This window comes from Phallusia mammillata, chromosome 3 (assembly GCF_965637545.1).
Source record: "Phallusia mammillata chromosome 3, kaPhaMamm4.hap1.1, whole genome shotgun sequence".
NCBI lineage: Eukaryota > Metazoa > Chordata > Ascidiacea > Phlebobranchia > Ascidiidae > Phallusia > Phallusia mammillata.
In genome coordinates this window covers 15,782,461-15,798,200 of record NC_137254.1, presented here as the reverse complement: position 1 = coordinate 15,798,200, position 15,740 = coordinate 15,782,461, and the positions used below count along the sequence as shown (strand labels likewise).

Below are 15,740 nucleotides of genomic sequence, written 5' to 3'. Positions count from 1 at the left end.
CTATCGCGTATTTGGGAGGCAAATTGAGTGTAATTATTTGAACCAAGTTGACCCATCGGCAGCAAGCTGCTTCCCTCGTTATCATGGCGCCAACCTCCAGGTATTATATTACCGTCGACTTCACGATCCACGTAAGATGGTGAACAATATGAAAGCTCAGTTTCATCCTCATTTTTGCGCTCTTGGAGATAATTGTGAAGACAACAAGCGGCCTTAGTTATGAACACAGCCTTGTGTACGTTGGCAACAATCGGGCGTTTGAAAATCCTCCACCATGATGTTAGAATTCCGAATGTATTCTCTATAACTCGCCTAGCCCGGGACAGTGGGTAAGGCCGCATCATGTTAAAGCGGAAATGCAGCGTCTGCAACAAAGCAGTACGGAACCTTTGTTGTGGTGTGAGGTATACATTCTGGTGGCGGAAATGGAAGTGCGTTGTTTAAAAATTCTCTTCCAAATTTAGAGTTAGCAAACACTCCTCCATCACTGTGTCTGCCCGAATCCCCAATATCGATGACAGAGAATCTGTAATCTGCGGTGCAAATCGCAATGCTAAAGTATCCCTTATAATTGTAGAATCTGTAATCTGCGGTGCAACAACACAATGCTAAAGTATCCCTTATAATTGTAGAACTCCGACCCTGACATTGGAGGGGCTTGTATCATCACATGGTTCCCATCTATTGCACCTAAGCCAGGGGTGTCCAACTCGAACACACCGCCGTGCCAATTTTGGTTTCAAAATATACTCGCGTGCCAGCCTTTGGTACTTTTTCCAAACCATGTCTTAAACCAGTGCTCTTCAACCGGGTATACTGTATACCCAAGTGTATACCGCATCAAAACTAGGGTATACAAGCAGACAAGGGTATACGAAGGGAATACAGCTGAGGTTAGTGTTACTGACAACAATTTTCTCACAACAAATGTTTTTACATATCCTATCAGAAAAGCACCACATCCTGGCCAAAGTGATATTGACCAGATTCTCTATTATTGCGTCAGTAATGTGAACTATGAAGCATTAACTAATAAAAACGATTATGACGTAATAGGCCGCATACACTCCTGGACTACGTGCACGACATGCTTAGTTGTGCTTTTAAGTTTCAAGTGTAGCTAGTGTTTGAGATAAATTGGCAGCGTGAACGTAAATCTGCATGATAAGATAACAACTGTGGCTAATTTATGATAGTTTGGAAGTTGCAATGTCGTTGTTTAAGCACTTTGGTAGCACAGAATCTCCAACCACGTCCTCTACAAATGAGCTTAATGCTGCTAAGCGCCAAAAAACAGCACCAAAAAGACGAAAATGGAATGACGATTTCATAAATTATGGATTTCGTCGCCCAATCGGTGAAGAGGAGAGTTCTTTTTCTTCTGCCCAGTGCCTGTTTTGCTCAACCGTATATGGCAATGTTAATCTTGTCAAATCAAAGCTTTTAGGTCATCTTACAAAACAGCATCCAGAACACCAAAACAAGTCAAATAAATTCTTCCAGTTACAATTGGCTGCCCAAGCAGTTTGTTTGGTAAGCAAATGGGACACCAGGTAATCGATGACAAAAACCTCATATTAGCCTCGTTAAAAATGTCACATCACATAATGAAAGTCAAACGTCCGTATACTGAACTTGAACGTGTAGTTCAGCCTTGTTTGGAAATTGCGGCTGATTATATTCATGGAGGAAAAAGGGCAATTGATAAAGTCAAACAGCTTCCAATTTCCGACACTACTGTTGGGCGACGCTGTGTCGTTATAGCCAAAGATTTAAAAGAGCAACTAATCCAGAAGCTACTAAAAGCCTCCTCTTTCGGCATACAGTTGGATGAAAGTACTGATGTAAGTAGTGAGTCTCAGCTAATGGTTTTCTGTAGGTTTCCTGATGTAGAAGTAAACAGAATAGTCGAACACTATCTTTTTTGTCAACCAGTTGGAGAAACAGCAACTGCTGAAGCGATTTTCAACAAAATAAACAAATTCTTTGAAAACGAGAAGTTAGATTGGTCAAAGTGTAAGGCTGTGACAACAGATGGCGCTGCAGCTATGCGAGGTTCACAAAAGGGCGTGATTAAAAGAATACAACGTCTGTCTCCAAAGTGCGTAGGAATTCATTGCATTCTTCATCGCGAAGCATTAGTAACAAAGAAATGAAACTGAATGCAGGCATGATAGATGTCTGTGAACATGAATTAAACGATGTTCTGCGGGCAGTTGTAGATATTGTAAACGCAATTCGAAAAAGTGCTAAGCAACACAGATTGTTTTCAAAACTTTGTGATGAAATGACATCCTCTTCCAAAAAACTGATTATGCACTCGGAGGTACGGTGGCTATCCAGGGGGAAAGTTCTTTCCCGTGTGTTCGAACTTCGTAAACCATTAACAGAGTATTACACTCAACATAAAGACGAAAGAGCTATAAAGTTCCTTGACATATTCTGGGTTGCAAAATTGGCGTACTTGGCATCGATTTTTGATCGTTTAACCAAGTCAACATCTCTCTTCAAGGTAAAGGGGGTGATATATTTCGCTCTACGAGCAAGATCAATGCACTGAAACTAAAAATTCCACTCTGGAAAAATAATGCTCAATCAAGAAACTTCAATGACTTCCCTTTATTAAGCCAATATATGAAAGAGTGTGGTTGGGAGTTTGAGGATGTTTCTATTGAAGATAAACTGGCTGTCCTTATTGTTGGTCACTTGAACTTACTTGGCGATAATTTGGCCGCGTACTTTCCTGACGACAACGACCAATATCTGGAAACCAACTCGTGGATTATTCAGCCATTTAATGATGAGCTTACAGTAGACGAGGAATTGCTGGAACTCCGCGCTGATTTAAACCAAAAGTACTTATTTCGAGGAGTGGATTACTCAGAATTCTGGGTATCTCTTTTACAATATCCTGAATACGAAAATATTGCAAAAAAGGCCATTGATATTTTGGTACAGATGCCTACCACTTATTTATGCGAAGAAGGATTTTCCAGTCTTGTCGAGATAAAGTCAAACAAACGAAACTCGATACTTGACATTGATTCTTTAATGAGGGGGGCTGTTGAGAACGTGTTAACACCACGTTATGTCCAAATTGCAGAAACAATGCAGCAGCAAGCTAGCCATTGAATCATCTTTGATTGTTTCGTTTCTTATACTTTCGTTTCAGTTGACCCAGCTACTAATTTTTCGTTGACTATTTAACCTATGTTCACATAAAAAAATGCTATGTGTGGGGTATACAAAGCTGCAGCAGAATTGTAAAAGGTATACAACGGGGAAAAAGGTTGAAGAGCACTGTCTTAAACGTCTTAACGGCACGGGCTCAATCCGAATATTTGGCCAATATGTAGAACCCTACTAAACGGTTAGAAAAAAATGGGGCACTTGAGTACTTTGTGTGCGTCAAAAACTTATCTTTGTTCAAGTTACGTCGGTTTAAAATGTTTTTCCAACTAAACACAAATGCGTTTATAGTCACGTAATTAATTGGACAGACATCGGTTGAAACGCAACAATTACAATTGTTTCGAAATAAACGGGCATTTTATTGCGACATAAACGTGGCACGTTCACTAACGTTTTAGTATTATGTGGCGCGATAACTTTCTGAAATAAAAATAATTATATTTTTTTGTTAATAAATTCCATGGGCCAACATTAAACAATGCAAGGGGTTTATAGCCGCTTTTAGATGTTGTTATGTACGTTTGCATTACCGATTCCTAAGCCGTGTTAAATGTCCGTTTGCCAAGCACTGCAACGGCCCAAACTTGATCCAAGATGACCTAAGTTTCGGTCAGTTATATTTGAAACGTGAATTGGTTTTACTTTTATTTCCTGCGTAACAAGTTCTTTAAAAACTAAATCGTTGTTAAAATGACTGATTCGGCAAATCGTCCTTTCGGTATGTGCATACGTTATTGGACGCACAGCAAACACCCCAACCACACAAATAAATGTATCAAGTGACTATTTACAATATAATGTGACAGAAACTACAGGCTAAAACACAGAAGGTATCGGCGCCATTGATCAAAAGTCGCACCCCTGGCATTTTTTTGAAGCTCTACGTCTATGGCAAGGAGGCTTTAAATTTTGTCAAAAACGAACAATTTAATTAGTAGATTAACCACTGGTAATCTTTACAGAGGTTAGAATAAAGGCCAAGAAGAATCAATAGAAACAAATTTAATTGCTTGACAAATGTTTACTATCTGAATGTGCAAAAGCTCGCGTGCCATTTTTAAATGCTCTGCGTGCCACTTTTGGCACGCGTGCCACGTGTTGGACACGCCTGACCTAAGCACATAGGAAAGTTCCATTGTTGATGAAATTTTTGTGTAATGCTGCGCCAGTCCGCCTGTGTGTTGGGCATTTTTAAATACGTCGGCTCCAGTACTTTGCAAAGCACTTCGCACGTTTCTTTTACAATGACGCACAAGGTTGACCGTCCAACGCGGTAATTAAAAGCAATGGTCTGCTGTGAATCCCCAGTAGCTAAAAATCTGCGTTACAAAAACTCTTAGTTTAATAATGAGAACAATCAACTGAAATTACTTGTGGGTCTAACTCTTACCTTAAGGTCATTGCTAATCTCGCATTTGCGGATATGGAACTTCGCCAACCCGTATTCTGTTTTGAAATTAACGGTTTTACCAACGAAAGTAAGTGGTCATAGGTCCTGACGTCCATCCTGAAATAACGGTGAAAGCTTTCGGGGTCACTACGCATTTCCGCTACTAGGACTAGTTCTCCACGAATATCCCTGTGTCTATTAATTGGCCTTACCCACCACCTAAATAGCAACAAAGGGTTTATTATAAACAAACTAGGCCCAAATATCAGCAATAAAATGGTAACCTACCTCCGTTTACGACGACGGCGTAACTTTAACAATGCAGACAGAATTAGGCGACGGTTTTGTAAAAGCAGAAGCAACTTTGTTTTACAACGGGACGACATTTTGCCTGTTGATGCTACAGATTGCCAGTTAGAGGCTGGTTTTTGCCATGGCAACTAAAAACCGCAAGCTGTAACACAGTGTGAACCGGACGCGGCTAACGGCAAACGTTTTGCCGTTGCGTACAACTGAAACCGCTCAGCCGTTAACCGCCAACGCAAGACGGACGATGTGTGAACCGGCCTTTATGCGAACATGTTTTGGAATGTGATCACCGCATTAATTGGAACGATGCCCAAATCTTGAAACAAGAACAGAATTGGTCGAAAAGATTGGTCTTTGAATGTTGACTTATAAATTCTATTTCAAATGTATTAAATCGTAACGATGGCAAAAGCCTGAGCTTAGTTTTCCGCGACATTTTGCGTCCGGCTTCCCCATCAAATATCGGACATTAGTTACGCCCTGTCATTTTGTAGCACCCGCAACTCTTTACGGAAAGCCTTTGTCCTAAAGTAATTATTTTTCATCGTATCCCGCGGTGTTTGTACATTTTCGCCTCTGTGCCCGCTGTATTATTCATTCATTGCTCTGAAGAAGCCCTACCGTTCTGGTGGGCGAAACGTCAGGAAAAAAATAAGTTCTTGTAAACAACAACTAGTATTTTGTTTAGCATTGAACCAGTTGAACGAAATAATTTATTAAACCACAATGCTTGCTATAACGCGCTGTTTAGGTATTCAAAATCGTACATAAAACAGATGTTTATGTTGATTGCACAAAACGTGTTTCAAAATACGCTTTTTACGCTATGGTTTACTGCACGAAGCTATAGGAAGCCGATTTAAGGGTGCATGTTGTGTATATAACAAGAGCGATTGTTGTAACCAACTAAAACGCTTCAATAATCTTACTTGTATGGGGTTGAGGAGCGATGCTAAAATCCTCTTTCGGACAAATACTCTCAACATACGTTAGTTTTATCTACTTTCAAGGTGTTATTACTTTTTGTTCTTTCAAATTGAGGCTAAATTTAAACCATGGTAAACTTATCATTTGGTTTTTAATTGAAAACAGCATAGTAAACTACTTTCAATGCAGTATAACATTTTTAGGATTTTGACAACATACAGGAATTTACAATATTGTGTTATTAATTCTGTCACTGCTATTCTACGCTAAAGATTATTGGGAGAAACATTGCTGTTCGGTCGTTTTCAAACTAGTGACATTCAAGTACGCAATAGCTATGGGGTATTGATATTTACAATCCAGGTTTGTACACATTCTCCAAACACTAATATTTAATTTATTCCAGAGATAATTGACAAACATTTTAATTTTAGATTTTTCCACCATGTCAGAAATGCTTGTAATCGTTTTGAAACACGTGTTTAAAAAAACATAGACTGTAAATTAAGAAACTTATCAGACGTCTGCTTCACAAGTGTTTTACCTTCTTCCCGCTGACCCTGCACGATATTTATTTGACACACCAATGTCAAAGCAACAGAAGCTGAAGGACGATGTTTCTACGGAAAGAAATAGTTTTTAACGAACAAAAATTCCTTTACTTGATATCTAAACGGTCAACTTTTATGTAGAGCAACTGTGGCAGTCCTCCATATTGGGAACAAACACTTAAAGGAATTATTTGCAATGTTGAGACAACTTGGAATACCCGCATGGTCGTGTGTTTTTTTCAGCAGCTGATCGCAGATGTCCCTAGATTATACAAACAATCTGCACACAACAACATTTGACTTATTCCATTGTCAACGATCCTTCAGGTTTATCCTTCATACTAGAAAGAAACGGAATAGTAAAAACGCACCAATTATCACTGACACCCAACTACTTGTTCCATGCTGTGATAAGACAGTTCAATTTCGCTTGAAACATGTGGTGTGTCTCACCTCGGAAAAGAAGTTCAACATGGCCATTATATTACGTATGTGTTTCGTAATGGCACAGTTTTTAAATACGACGACAACACGATAGTCAAAACTAATCTGGACGACGCGTTGAAAGTGACCAGCACATGAAGTTACATTTTTTGTACCAAAATCAGATTAACACCAAACCTTGTCAACACAACTCGCGAAAACATTCTAAAAATTGTGAAAAGAAAACCTCGCAAAACCTACAAGGTACTTTATGACAAGCGAGGAACAACAGTCTTACACGGTCGAAACTGGATCCTTTAGTGCAGGGTCGGCACCCCCTGGCACACGAGGTGATTTTTCATGGCACACCGAGTGCTTTTCAAGTTTGCATTCTTTTGCAGCTTAGCTGTTTGATATGAATTAAACTATTTGATTACAGTGATCTGCGTCGCTTTCCCTGCTTGTGATTTGTATTTTTCCCAGCCAAACACAAGGATGCGTCTGTGTCGTCATAATTTACCAAACAATGCGTGTGTTTAGGGTGAAGTTAACTGTTTGTTTGGCAGATGTTCATCACTAACCAGTTTGCAATTATTGTGACTTAAAACAACTGTTGCAAATAGTTGAAGCGAATAAGTCAGAACTGTGCACGGTTTAGTCTTAGCTGTGTCGTTTTCCCTTAAATGTTTCTTCGTAAGAGTGTAAACCTGGTTTTGAAAGGGCAATTAATCATGGAATCTTCTGTGAAAAATATATATCATTATATCGAGGATAAAGGATGTGCCTGTTTCCGCCAGGACAGTAGAAAGACGCATTATGGACATGGCCACAGATGTAAAAGAAAAGCAAACTGTTGCACTAATAAATGCGACTGTTTTTAGTGTGGCTTTTGATGAAAGTGTGAATATAAACGACATTTGGACACCCTGTAATAAAGTTTCATTGCATTGTTTACCAAGAAAATCTGTGTGCAAAGATTTCAAATTCAGCTCTCAATAACGTTAAGTCTTCTGTAACAAAAATAGTAAATTTCCTAGTCGCACGCTCTGTTACAACACACAGACAACTTCGTTCTTTGCTTGAAGATATGGAATGTGCATATCGAGACTTGCCTCTGCACTGCAGCGTAAGATGGCTTAGTAGTGGTAAGGTTCTGTTGAGATTTGTCGAAAGTCTGGTCGGGATTAAAGCGTTCTTGGCAGAAAAGGGTGAGGCCTATCCTGAATTAGAAAAGCGAAAACGAAACTTGGAAAAGATAAACTTTAACTTCGTTTACGATGCTGTTGTCAAATGTCGCATCCTTATAAGATGTGAATTGTAATACTCTTAACAATAAAATTTTATGATTAGCAGTGTGCAAAATGTGTTGAAACTTGCTATATCCTTATAATCCTGCAAGTCATACCGTAACATTCAGCAAAATGCGGTTTAACTCTGTCTCAGGTTCAATATCAAAAGATTGTTCGTCATCTTTCATCAGAAATTAATCAACCTTTTATTTAAGTCTTATTGTTATTCGTGTAAGTTGGTTTAGCTGAGCAAATAGTCTCATTATTTCATGGAGTTGATTAGCTGCTGGTGGCAATGTTGTACTTTTCACTTTCTGCATTTTAGGGGCTCTTACACTCTGATGTGGTACCAAAATAGAACTGAAATCAAAGTATTAGATGAATTTCTTTTTGTTAGGTTCATTAATCCTGGTCCACATTTAATGAATAGGTAATAAAAACAGAAATTGCTTACTGCTATTATGGAAGACGACTGTTGCGAACAGGTGGTGGTATAAAACAATCACTTTGTGATGTATTTTGTCCAAAACTGTTTTCTTCGGAAGATTGAACATCACTTAATATGTATGCCTTTTCCAGGTGCCGGTCATACGATTCTACTAATAAAAACAATTTTATGATTAAACGCCAATCAGATTTTGATATGAAGGCATTATTTAAAGAGACACCATACAGTGACTTTGGGTCGCACCTGTTAAATGTGCCAGAATACAGAAGAATAGCAGACAAGGCAATCTCCGTGCTTATTCAAATGCCAACTACGTATTTTTTGCGAAATCAAATCTCGAAAAAGAAATCCAATCACACACATGGATCCATTGATGAGAGGAGCAATTGACAAAGATATCATACCTCGGTGTGAGTTAGAGTAATGTGCAACAACAAAACAGTCATTAAATAGGCATTCTTTTTGTTATTTTCTTAAGTTCGTTTGATGCTGTTAATCGAACTCTCACCGACAGTGTGTAAAACAGGGGCGTGCAACACACGGCCCGCGGCACCTATTTTCGTAGCCCTCGCAGACTTCAAATTACTCTATAGTCATGAATACTTTTTACTGTTAGAGCATGGAATGCTATTTGTACACCATCACTGGTATTTTTAACTTTGCACAACGTCACACTGTGATAAGGTTTAATTAACTGTGGCGACATATTCCCGTTGTTGCATCATAGTGTTCATTATGAAAGAACTGCCTTTCTAGCAATGATTCAGAAACATGATTTATAGGTTCAGTAAATATAGTGAGATGTATTGTACGAAAAGGTTAGCAAATGTCCCATTGATTAAAGAGTACTCAAAAAGTAACTTGATTTTGTGCGCCTTGCTATTTAAATAAACTGTTTAAAACAGCGGTTCCCAACCTGTGGTACGCGTACCACTAGTGGTATGCGAAGGTCTTTCAGGTGGTACGCGAGTAGATTTCGTTTTTTTCACAAAAACCTGGATTCACAACTTTATGTTTTGTTTACGAAAAAACGTTACCTAAGCCTATTCTTATTGTTACGTAACTACTCCTGTTGTGTCGTATTATTACGATCTTCAAGTCAATTGTCAACAAGAAGCATAGTTGCTTTGAAAAACCGTACAACGCTGTGGTACAGTGGGCGTTAAGGCCCGTTCACACCGGACGTAGCGTAGCGAAGCGAAGTTGAGCGAACCTTTCGCTACAATGGATTTCAATGGGACTGTTCACACCGGACGCAGCCTTCGCCCGAATTCGGGCGAACTCGGCGAGGTTTCGTGAGCGTAGCGAAAAAGTTGGGCGAAGGTTCCTGTACAGTCGTAATTTTTTACCAGAAACTTTGCCGAAAAGTGTACAGTAGGCTGGATGAAGGTTTAAAAGTAACGAGTTTTTGTTTGTCAGTAAAAAAGAACAGTTGGCTGTTTAAAAAAAAATGTAAAACTAGTAGGTTATCTTTTTAAACAGATAAAAATCCAGTTAGAATTTGAAACAAGTTTTTTAAAACAAATTGCAGTCAATGTAAACAATATGTAAAAATTTAAATAAACGTATAGTCACTGTAGTTAACTAATATGTGTATGTGAGCTGCAGCTACAAGAAAAACTATATGTGATATTAATTATGAAAACTTATGTTTTGTTTAGCAGGTACAATAAAGACATTTATTTGTAATATAAGCGAGGTATTTTGTCAAAACAAAACTTGTTTTAATGTATGTGAAGTAAGCTGTATTTTTCTGGTTCCCTTTAACCAAGGATTCCCATGTCTGACTTGATTGGATTTACCAAAACCATATGTAGGTTTGTATTTTGTAGTAACATGTTTGATATGTATCAGTATCCCTCATCAGTATAATTTTTGCAATGTTTTAAAATGTTGGCATTAGTATACTTTTTGCCTTGTCATTCACACGCTGTTCTATCAAATGTTGGTAAATTTTGTGGCCTAGTTTTGTTTGCCATGTGCAGTAGGAGAAAATAATATGTAAAAAGTAGTTTTAACATGTATAAATGCTATACCACTAAAATCTTTAACACTTAAATATTCTTCAAAACTAGAGTGTTGTTATTTAGATGTAACTCAAGATCCTGAAGTGCCATTACTTGATCAAGGAAGGTGAAACTAAGTCTACATCAAGGCCCATGTTGGGAGTGTACTGGCTTTGAAACATCAGAACACTACTTGAAACATCAGACCACTACTATGCCAATAAAAAAACAAAAAAATATTCAGTATTTCAAATGATTTGTTGTTAGTTATGATTTCAATAAAATGTTTCTGGCTATTTTATTTTGTTTCCATGTAGAAAATAAAAAGTTACCATGAAGTTTTGCATGAAAATCCAGGTATTCAATCAGGAACAGGACAGAAATTGTATTTAATAAACAGTAATTGGTTCTGGTAACATATGTTTAATGACATATAAAAAAATCAGGACATAGCAATGTGCAGCAAAGAAAAAATCACAAAACGTTTTCTTCGTGCATTTTGGTGATTCAAACATTTTATTACTGTACAGTAAACATGTACAGGGAATATGACGTCACAATGTCAATTAATTCAACAGTAGTTAAATAAATATGATTTAAGTATTTTATTGACAAATAAACATTCCATGGCATTTATTTATTTGGCAAACTTTGTTTTGTGTATACGACGTTTCCTAAAGAAGTTGGTCGTTCGCCCAACTTGGCTTCGCTACGCTACGTCCGGTGTGAACACCCCCTTCGCTCAACTTCGCTTCGCTACGTCCGGTGTGAACGGGCCTTTAATCATGTCAAGCAGCGAAAATGCAAGAAATAAAAATCTCATCAAATTTAGGTATTGTGCTTTGGTGTTATTTTAGTAGGCCAATATTATTATTCTCCATAAAATATGATTCGATCAAATTAGTTGTTCTGCAAGAAGTGGTACGCGTGGCAGTACAGAGCGTCCAAGTGGTACGAGGTCGTAAAAAGGTTGGGAAGCCCTGGTTTAAAAAATGTGTATGTTGCTTAATTGTCTGGCCCCAGCACTATTTTGACTGTAAGTTGTGGCCCACTGCGATAAACAGTTGCACGCCCCTGGTGTAAAACTTCGGCAGTTCCGCTCGATTTATATGACATGATGATATGTATACTGATTTTTCACATTGTAGCGGCCTCTCCATCTTCCGATTATCGTGTCTTACATACTAAAACGATTCGGACAGATTGCCTTCTTTCTTTGACTCTCGTCTTATGTGGCGTATTCGTACCTTGTACTATTCTATTAAGATGTACCTCCAATAAACACCTCGCTACTATATCGCTTTTTACCTCAGTTTAGCTTTTAAGTAAAAAGGGTGCATGAGTTCGTCACAACAACTTTAGGGGTTCACTAGACCAAAAAAGGTTGAAGAGCACTAGTTTAGACCATCGAAGGCTGGTCAACACATGTGATCTGATCACCATTTGACAAAACTAAACTAAAAGTATTTTCTCTGGCAAAAAAAGCATAGCTGATATTAAAATAGGTTTAAATACAGTAGAGTTTCAGAAATGTAATTTTGCTCCGTAAGTAAAATGAGTGTAAACATTTTTTGGTGGAAGATATGTCTGATTATGTTATTCATATCTGTTAGTGCCTCTGGTTTAGTCCCAATGTAAATGCAAGAATTCTTGATTACCTGGGCACTGTGATAAAGTTTTGGAAATATAAGTTTGCTGCAGAAAACTCTGTCATAATATCCAAATTTTGCTCTGTAAGTAAATGAGTATCAACTTTTTTTGGTCTGAACATGTTCTTCATATCTGTCTGTTAGTGTCTCTGGTTAGTTGTGATGTGAATGGAAGAATCCTTGTGTTTGCTGTTTATATGGGCACTATGACCAGAAAATAAACCCTGATATAAACTGCAACGTAAGAAAGTGATTTTTCCACTGTATGGTGTTCTGCCAGTTTGAGAACTTTCAAAGAACTGTTTGAGTAAGTGCTAAAACAGGAACTTCTTCTTTTATTAGTTGTGGGACAACCCAAAATTGCGGGGCTTTTTAGTTCATTTTTAGATGACTGTTGGTTAGCTTTATCATGCCTCGTGGGGTCTGTAACAGAATTGCACTGTAAAGTTCTGTTGCCTCGTGCCCAGATCGATTTTTAAACTGGATTTCGGGTTTTCTGCGATGGATTTGATGATATCTGCAAAATACCTGTTTTTTTGGTATTCTTTGGCGCCAAAGAAACTTATTCAAATATGTTGGTATGAAGTCCCGTTTAACTTCGTTTCTTCTTAATACTTTATGGGCACTTCTCCACAAGCTTTCAATTTCATTTGTATGGACTCCCGTCGCCGTAACATATTACACAGATTATGTTACTTGTTATTTAACCTCTTTTGCATACTTCCTAAGTTGTTGTATGCCCGCCATTCATCGGTGCGTGGCAAAACGTGCCTCTGAATATCACCTTCCAGGGTTTGTTGTTCTCTTAATAGAACTAACAACATGAAACATTTCCTAAAAAACTATTTTTTCTGATCTGCAATTACGGTCTTATTCTAAGTGTACTATGTACATACTTAGTTTTGGTGCGTCGATAACTGTTGAGGGCGATTCGTCGATGGCCACATGTCCTGGCCCGCAAATTATGGTGGAATGTCTCAGTAGTTTTTCTGTACAAATCCAGAAACGAAAAAAAAAACGGGTTGTAACTTGTATTACTTTTAATCTTTTACCTCACGAACGCCACACCAATACACCAAGGTTCCTTGCATCCTGCGTCCGCTCTTCTGCCAATTGGTGAACAATGGTTAACAACTGCACCATTATCAAGTCGCTTTTTTTCTAAAAATGAACCCGCTTAAGGGAGTCCTTTCTTCTGCAGTCCCCCCCCCCCCCAAAAAAAAAATATGAATATAATAATTCGACGTTTGCAGACATTTTTACATTACCTGTATCACACCAAAATAACTATAACAGATACGTTACATTACGTTTGTGGTTAATTAAATATCCCTTGTCTTCAAATAGCTAGCTTTACACCAAAATAACTATAACAGATACGTTACATTACGTTTGTGGTTAATTAAATATCCCTTGTCTTCCGCGTCTCTGGCCGACCTTAGCTGTTGCTGTTTGCTTATATTAACTCCACAGTCGAAACGAAATTGCTTTTTCATTTTCTAAGTCTCTAAGAAAGCACAGCAAAGGGACATTTTTCGGGAGTTTTTTCCAACTAGCAAAGTCATGTTGGAAAACTTATGATAGATTTTTTAGATAAATTTAAAAATATGGTTTTGGGATATTTGAAGTCCTCTAAACTTGTGATTATACTGATTTAATTTGGTTCACATATGTCTGTGCCTGGGTAGGTGTTGTTTTATTTCTGTTCCCACTTCCCATTGTTATTAAAGCATCCATAATATCATTTGAGACATAACTAATTTTGTTTCTATTTTTTTTCTATCTTTTTCTTTATGTTATTTCTTGTGCTTGTACAAAATTATACTTTTTATGGCCAAAACTAAAACCATTTATATACATGTAAAGAGGTTGCAGGTACTTTGTGCATCCTCCGGGAATAAAAACTAAGTTCGTACACACTTTTTTCCACTCAATTTAAAGTAAGACCGTCGTTCTTCTAATCGTTAGGTGTTGCCGCCTCTATTTGAATAAGAACACGAAAGAAATATTTGAATAAGAAAATTATTTAACTTTTGCAAACCTGGAAAAAAAATTCTGTACAATGTCCCCTGTAACACCAAACAAAAATGCAACCTCTAACGTAAGCAGCATCTCATCCAAAGTGGATGTATTGCTGTCACAAATCAGTCAAAACAAAGACGAAATGTCGACCAAACTAAATTCGGTTTTGACTGAGCTTCAAATTATTAGAAAGAGCCGGACATTTTTGTCCAGTAAATATGATTTTATTGAAAAGAAGCTTCTTAGCACTGAACAAGAACTGAAAACCATTAAAAAAGAAAACATTCACTTAAGAGGAAATGAAGCAGATGAAAAAAGACATAGAAGAAAGTAAACATGAAATAAATGCACTGGAGCAATACGGCAGACGAGACTGCTTGGAAATAAAAGGAGTCCCACACACTGATAATGAATGCACAGATGAAATTGTCATTGCTGTTGCTAAACGCCTTAACATCACACTTAAGAAGGAAAACATCAGCATCTCCCACAGACTTGGGTATGCACACAATAAGGAGCAAAACACACACTCCGCACCTATAATTGTGAAATTCACAAGCAGAAAAATCAGGGATGAAATGTTCACCAATCGGTCGAAATTATTCAAAGCAAGGGTGTCTGAAGCAGATGCCCACCAGCCACGGATATACATAAATGAAAGTTTAACTAAGGCAAACAAAAAAATGTTCTATCAATGCCTTCAATTTAAAAGGCAAAATGGATTTAAATTCATATGGACAAGAAATGGTGTCATTTTGCTCAAAAAGAACGAAACATCAGCCACTATTGCGATCCACAATGCGGCGGACATGATAAAAAACAAGATTTCACCATCAGCAGAAATGTCATAGAACATCAACCGGTTACCCAGATCAGTACGTACTTTTCATAATGTTTTTTGCACCTTGCTGTGTCTTGTTTTGCATGCACCCGGAGAAAATTATTTTCATGTCACTTTGCTTATTTCTTAATGTACCCAGCAGTAACCTGAAACAAAGCACCCTGCAAGCATCATGACCAATGTTAAACAATCAAAATGCTTAGATATGGAAGAATTCAAAATGCTAGTACAGCCAACCACGATTTATGACCTGACCCTACTTCACTTTAATGTTAGAAGTCTTGTGCGCAATTTACATACCTTGGAGGAATTTTTGCATATGGCTAACATTAGGCCACATATAATAGCTATAACTGAAACACGATTACATGCAAACACTACAGCCAACATATCATTAAGTGGATACACTTTTTTACATAATGACTCACCAACAAAAGCAGGAGGTGTTGGATTGTATATCAGAGCAAATTTGGTGTACCAAGTTTCAGCACATCATTATATTGACATGCACAAATGTGAAAATCTCTGGATTGAGTTACAGCTAAACAACAAATAAATAGTGATTATTGGTGTTGTATATAGACATCCTGGGCCAAATATCTCACCCTTTTGTACAAACTTTGAAGCATGCTTGTTTAAATTAAACAAAAAGAAAGATAAGTACTACATCCTTGGTGATTTCAACATTAATAC

General features: G+C 37.7%; 2 protein-coding genes and 1 long non-coding RNA gene across 3 annotated transcripts; 2 read left to right on the top strand and 1 right to left on the bottom strand.

The window, feature by feature from the left end:
• Nucleotides 1-1,592: 1,592 nt before the first annotated feature.
• Nucleotides 1,593-2,156, top strand: LOC145219679 (protein FAM200C-like). Its single transcript, XM_080087008.1, has one exon. It carries the CDS (start codon nt 1,593-1,595, stop codon nt 2,154-2,156), a length of 564 nt encoding a protein of 187 aa, XP_079943134.1.
• Nucleotides 2,157-2,634: 478 nt separating this feature from the next.
• On the top strand, nt 2,635-3,132 carry LOC145219678 (protein FAM200A-like). The gene has a single exon (XM_080087007.1). It carries the CDS (start codon nt 2,635-2,637, stop codon nt 3,130-3,132), a length of 498 nt encoding a protein of 165 aa, XP_079943133.1.
• A 10,868-nt stretch (nt 3,133-14,000) lies between these two features.
• LOC145220433 (uncharacterized) lies at nt 14,001-15,731 on the bottom strand. The gene is made up of 3 exons (XR_013858174.1): nt 15,653-15,731; nt 15,476-15,588; nt 14,001-15,208 (listed from the first exon to the last, which is right to left on the bottom strand). It is a non-coding gene; the product is annotated as an uncharacterized LOC145220433 (long non-coding RNA).
• Nucleotides 15,732-15,740: the final 9 nt, after the last annotated feature.

Coding starts and splice junctions, on each gene's coding strand:
- LOC145219679 (XM_080087008.1), top strand. CDS start 1,593: ATGTCACATCACATAATGAAAGTCAAACGTCCGTATACTGAACTTGAA.
- LOC145219678 (XM_080087007.1), top strand. CDS start 2,635: ATGAAAGAGTGTGGTTGGGAGTTTGAGGATGTTTCTATTGAAGATAAA.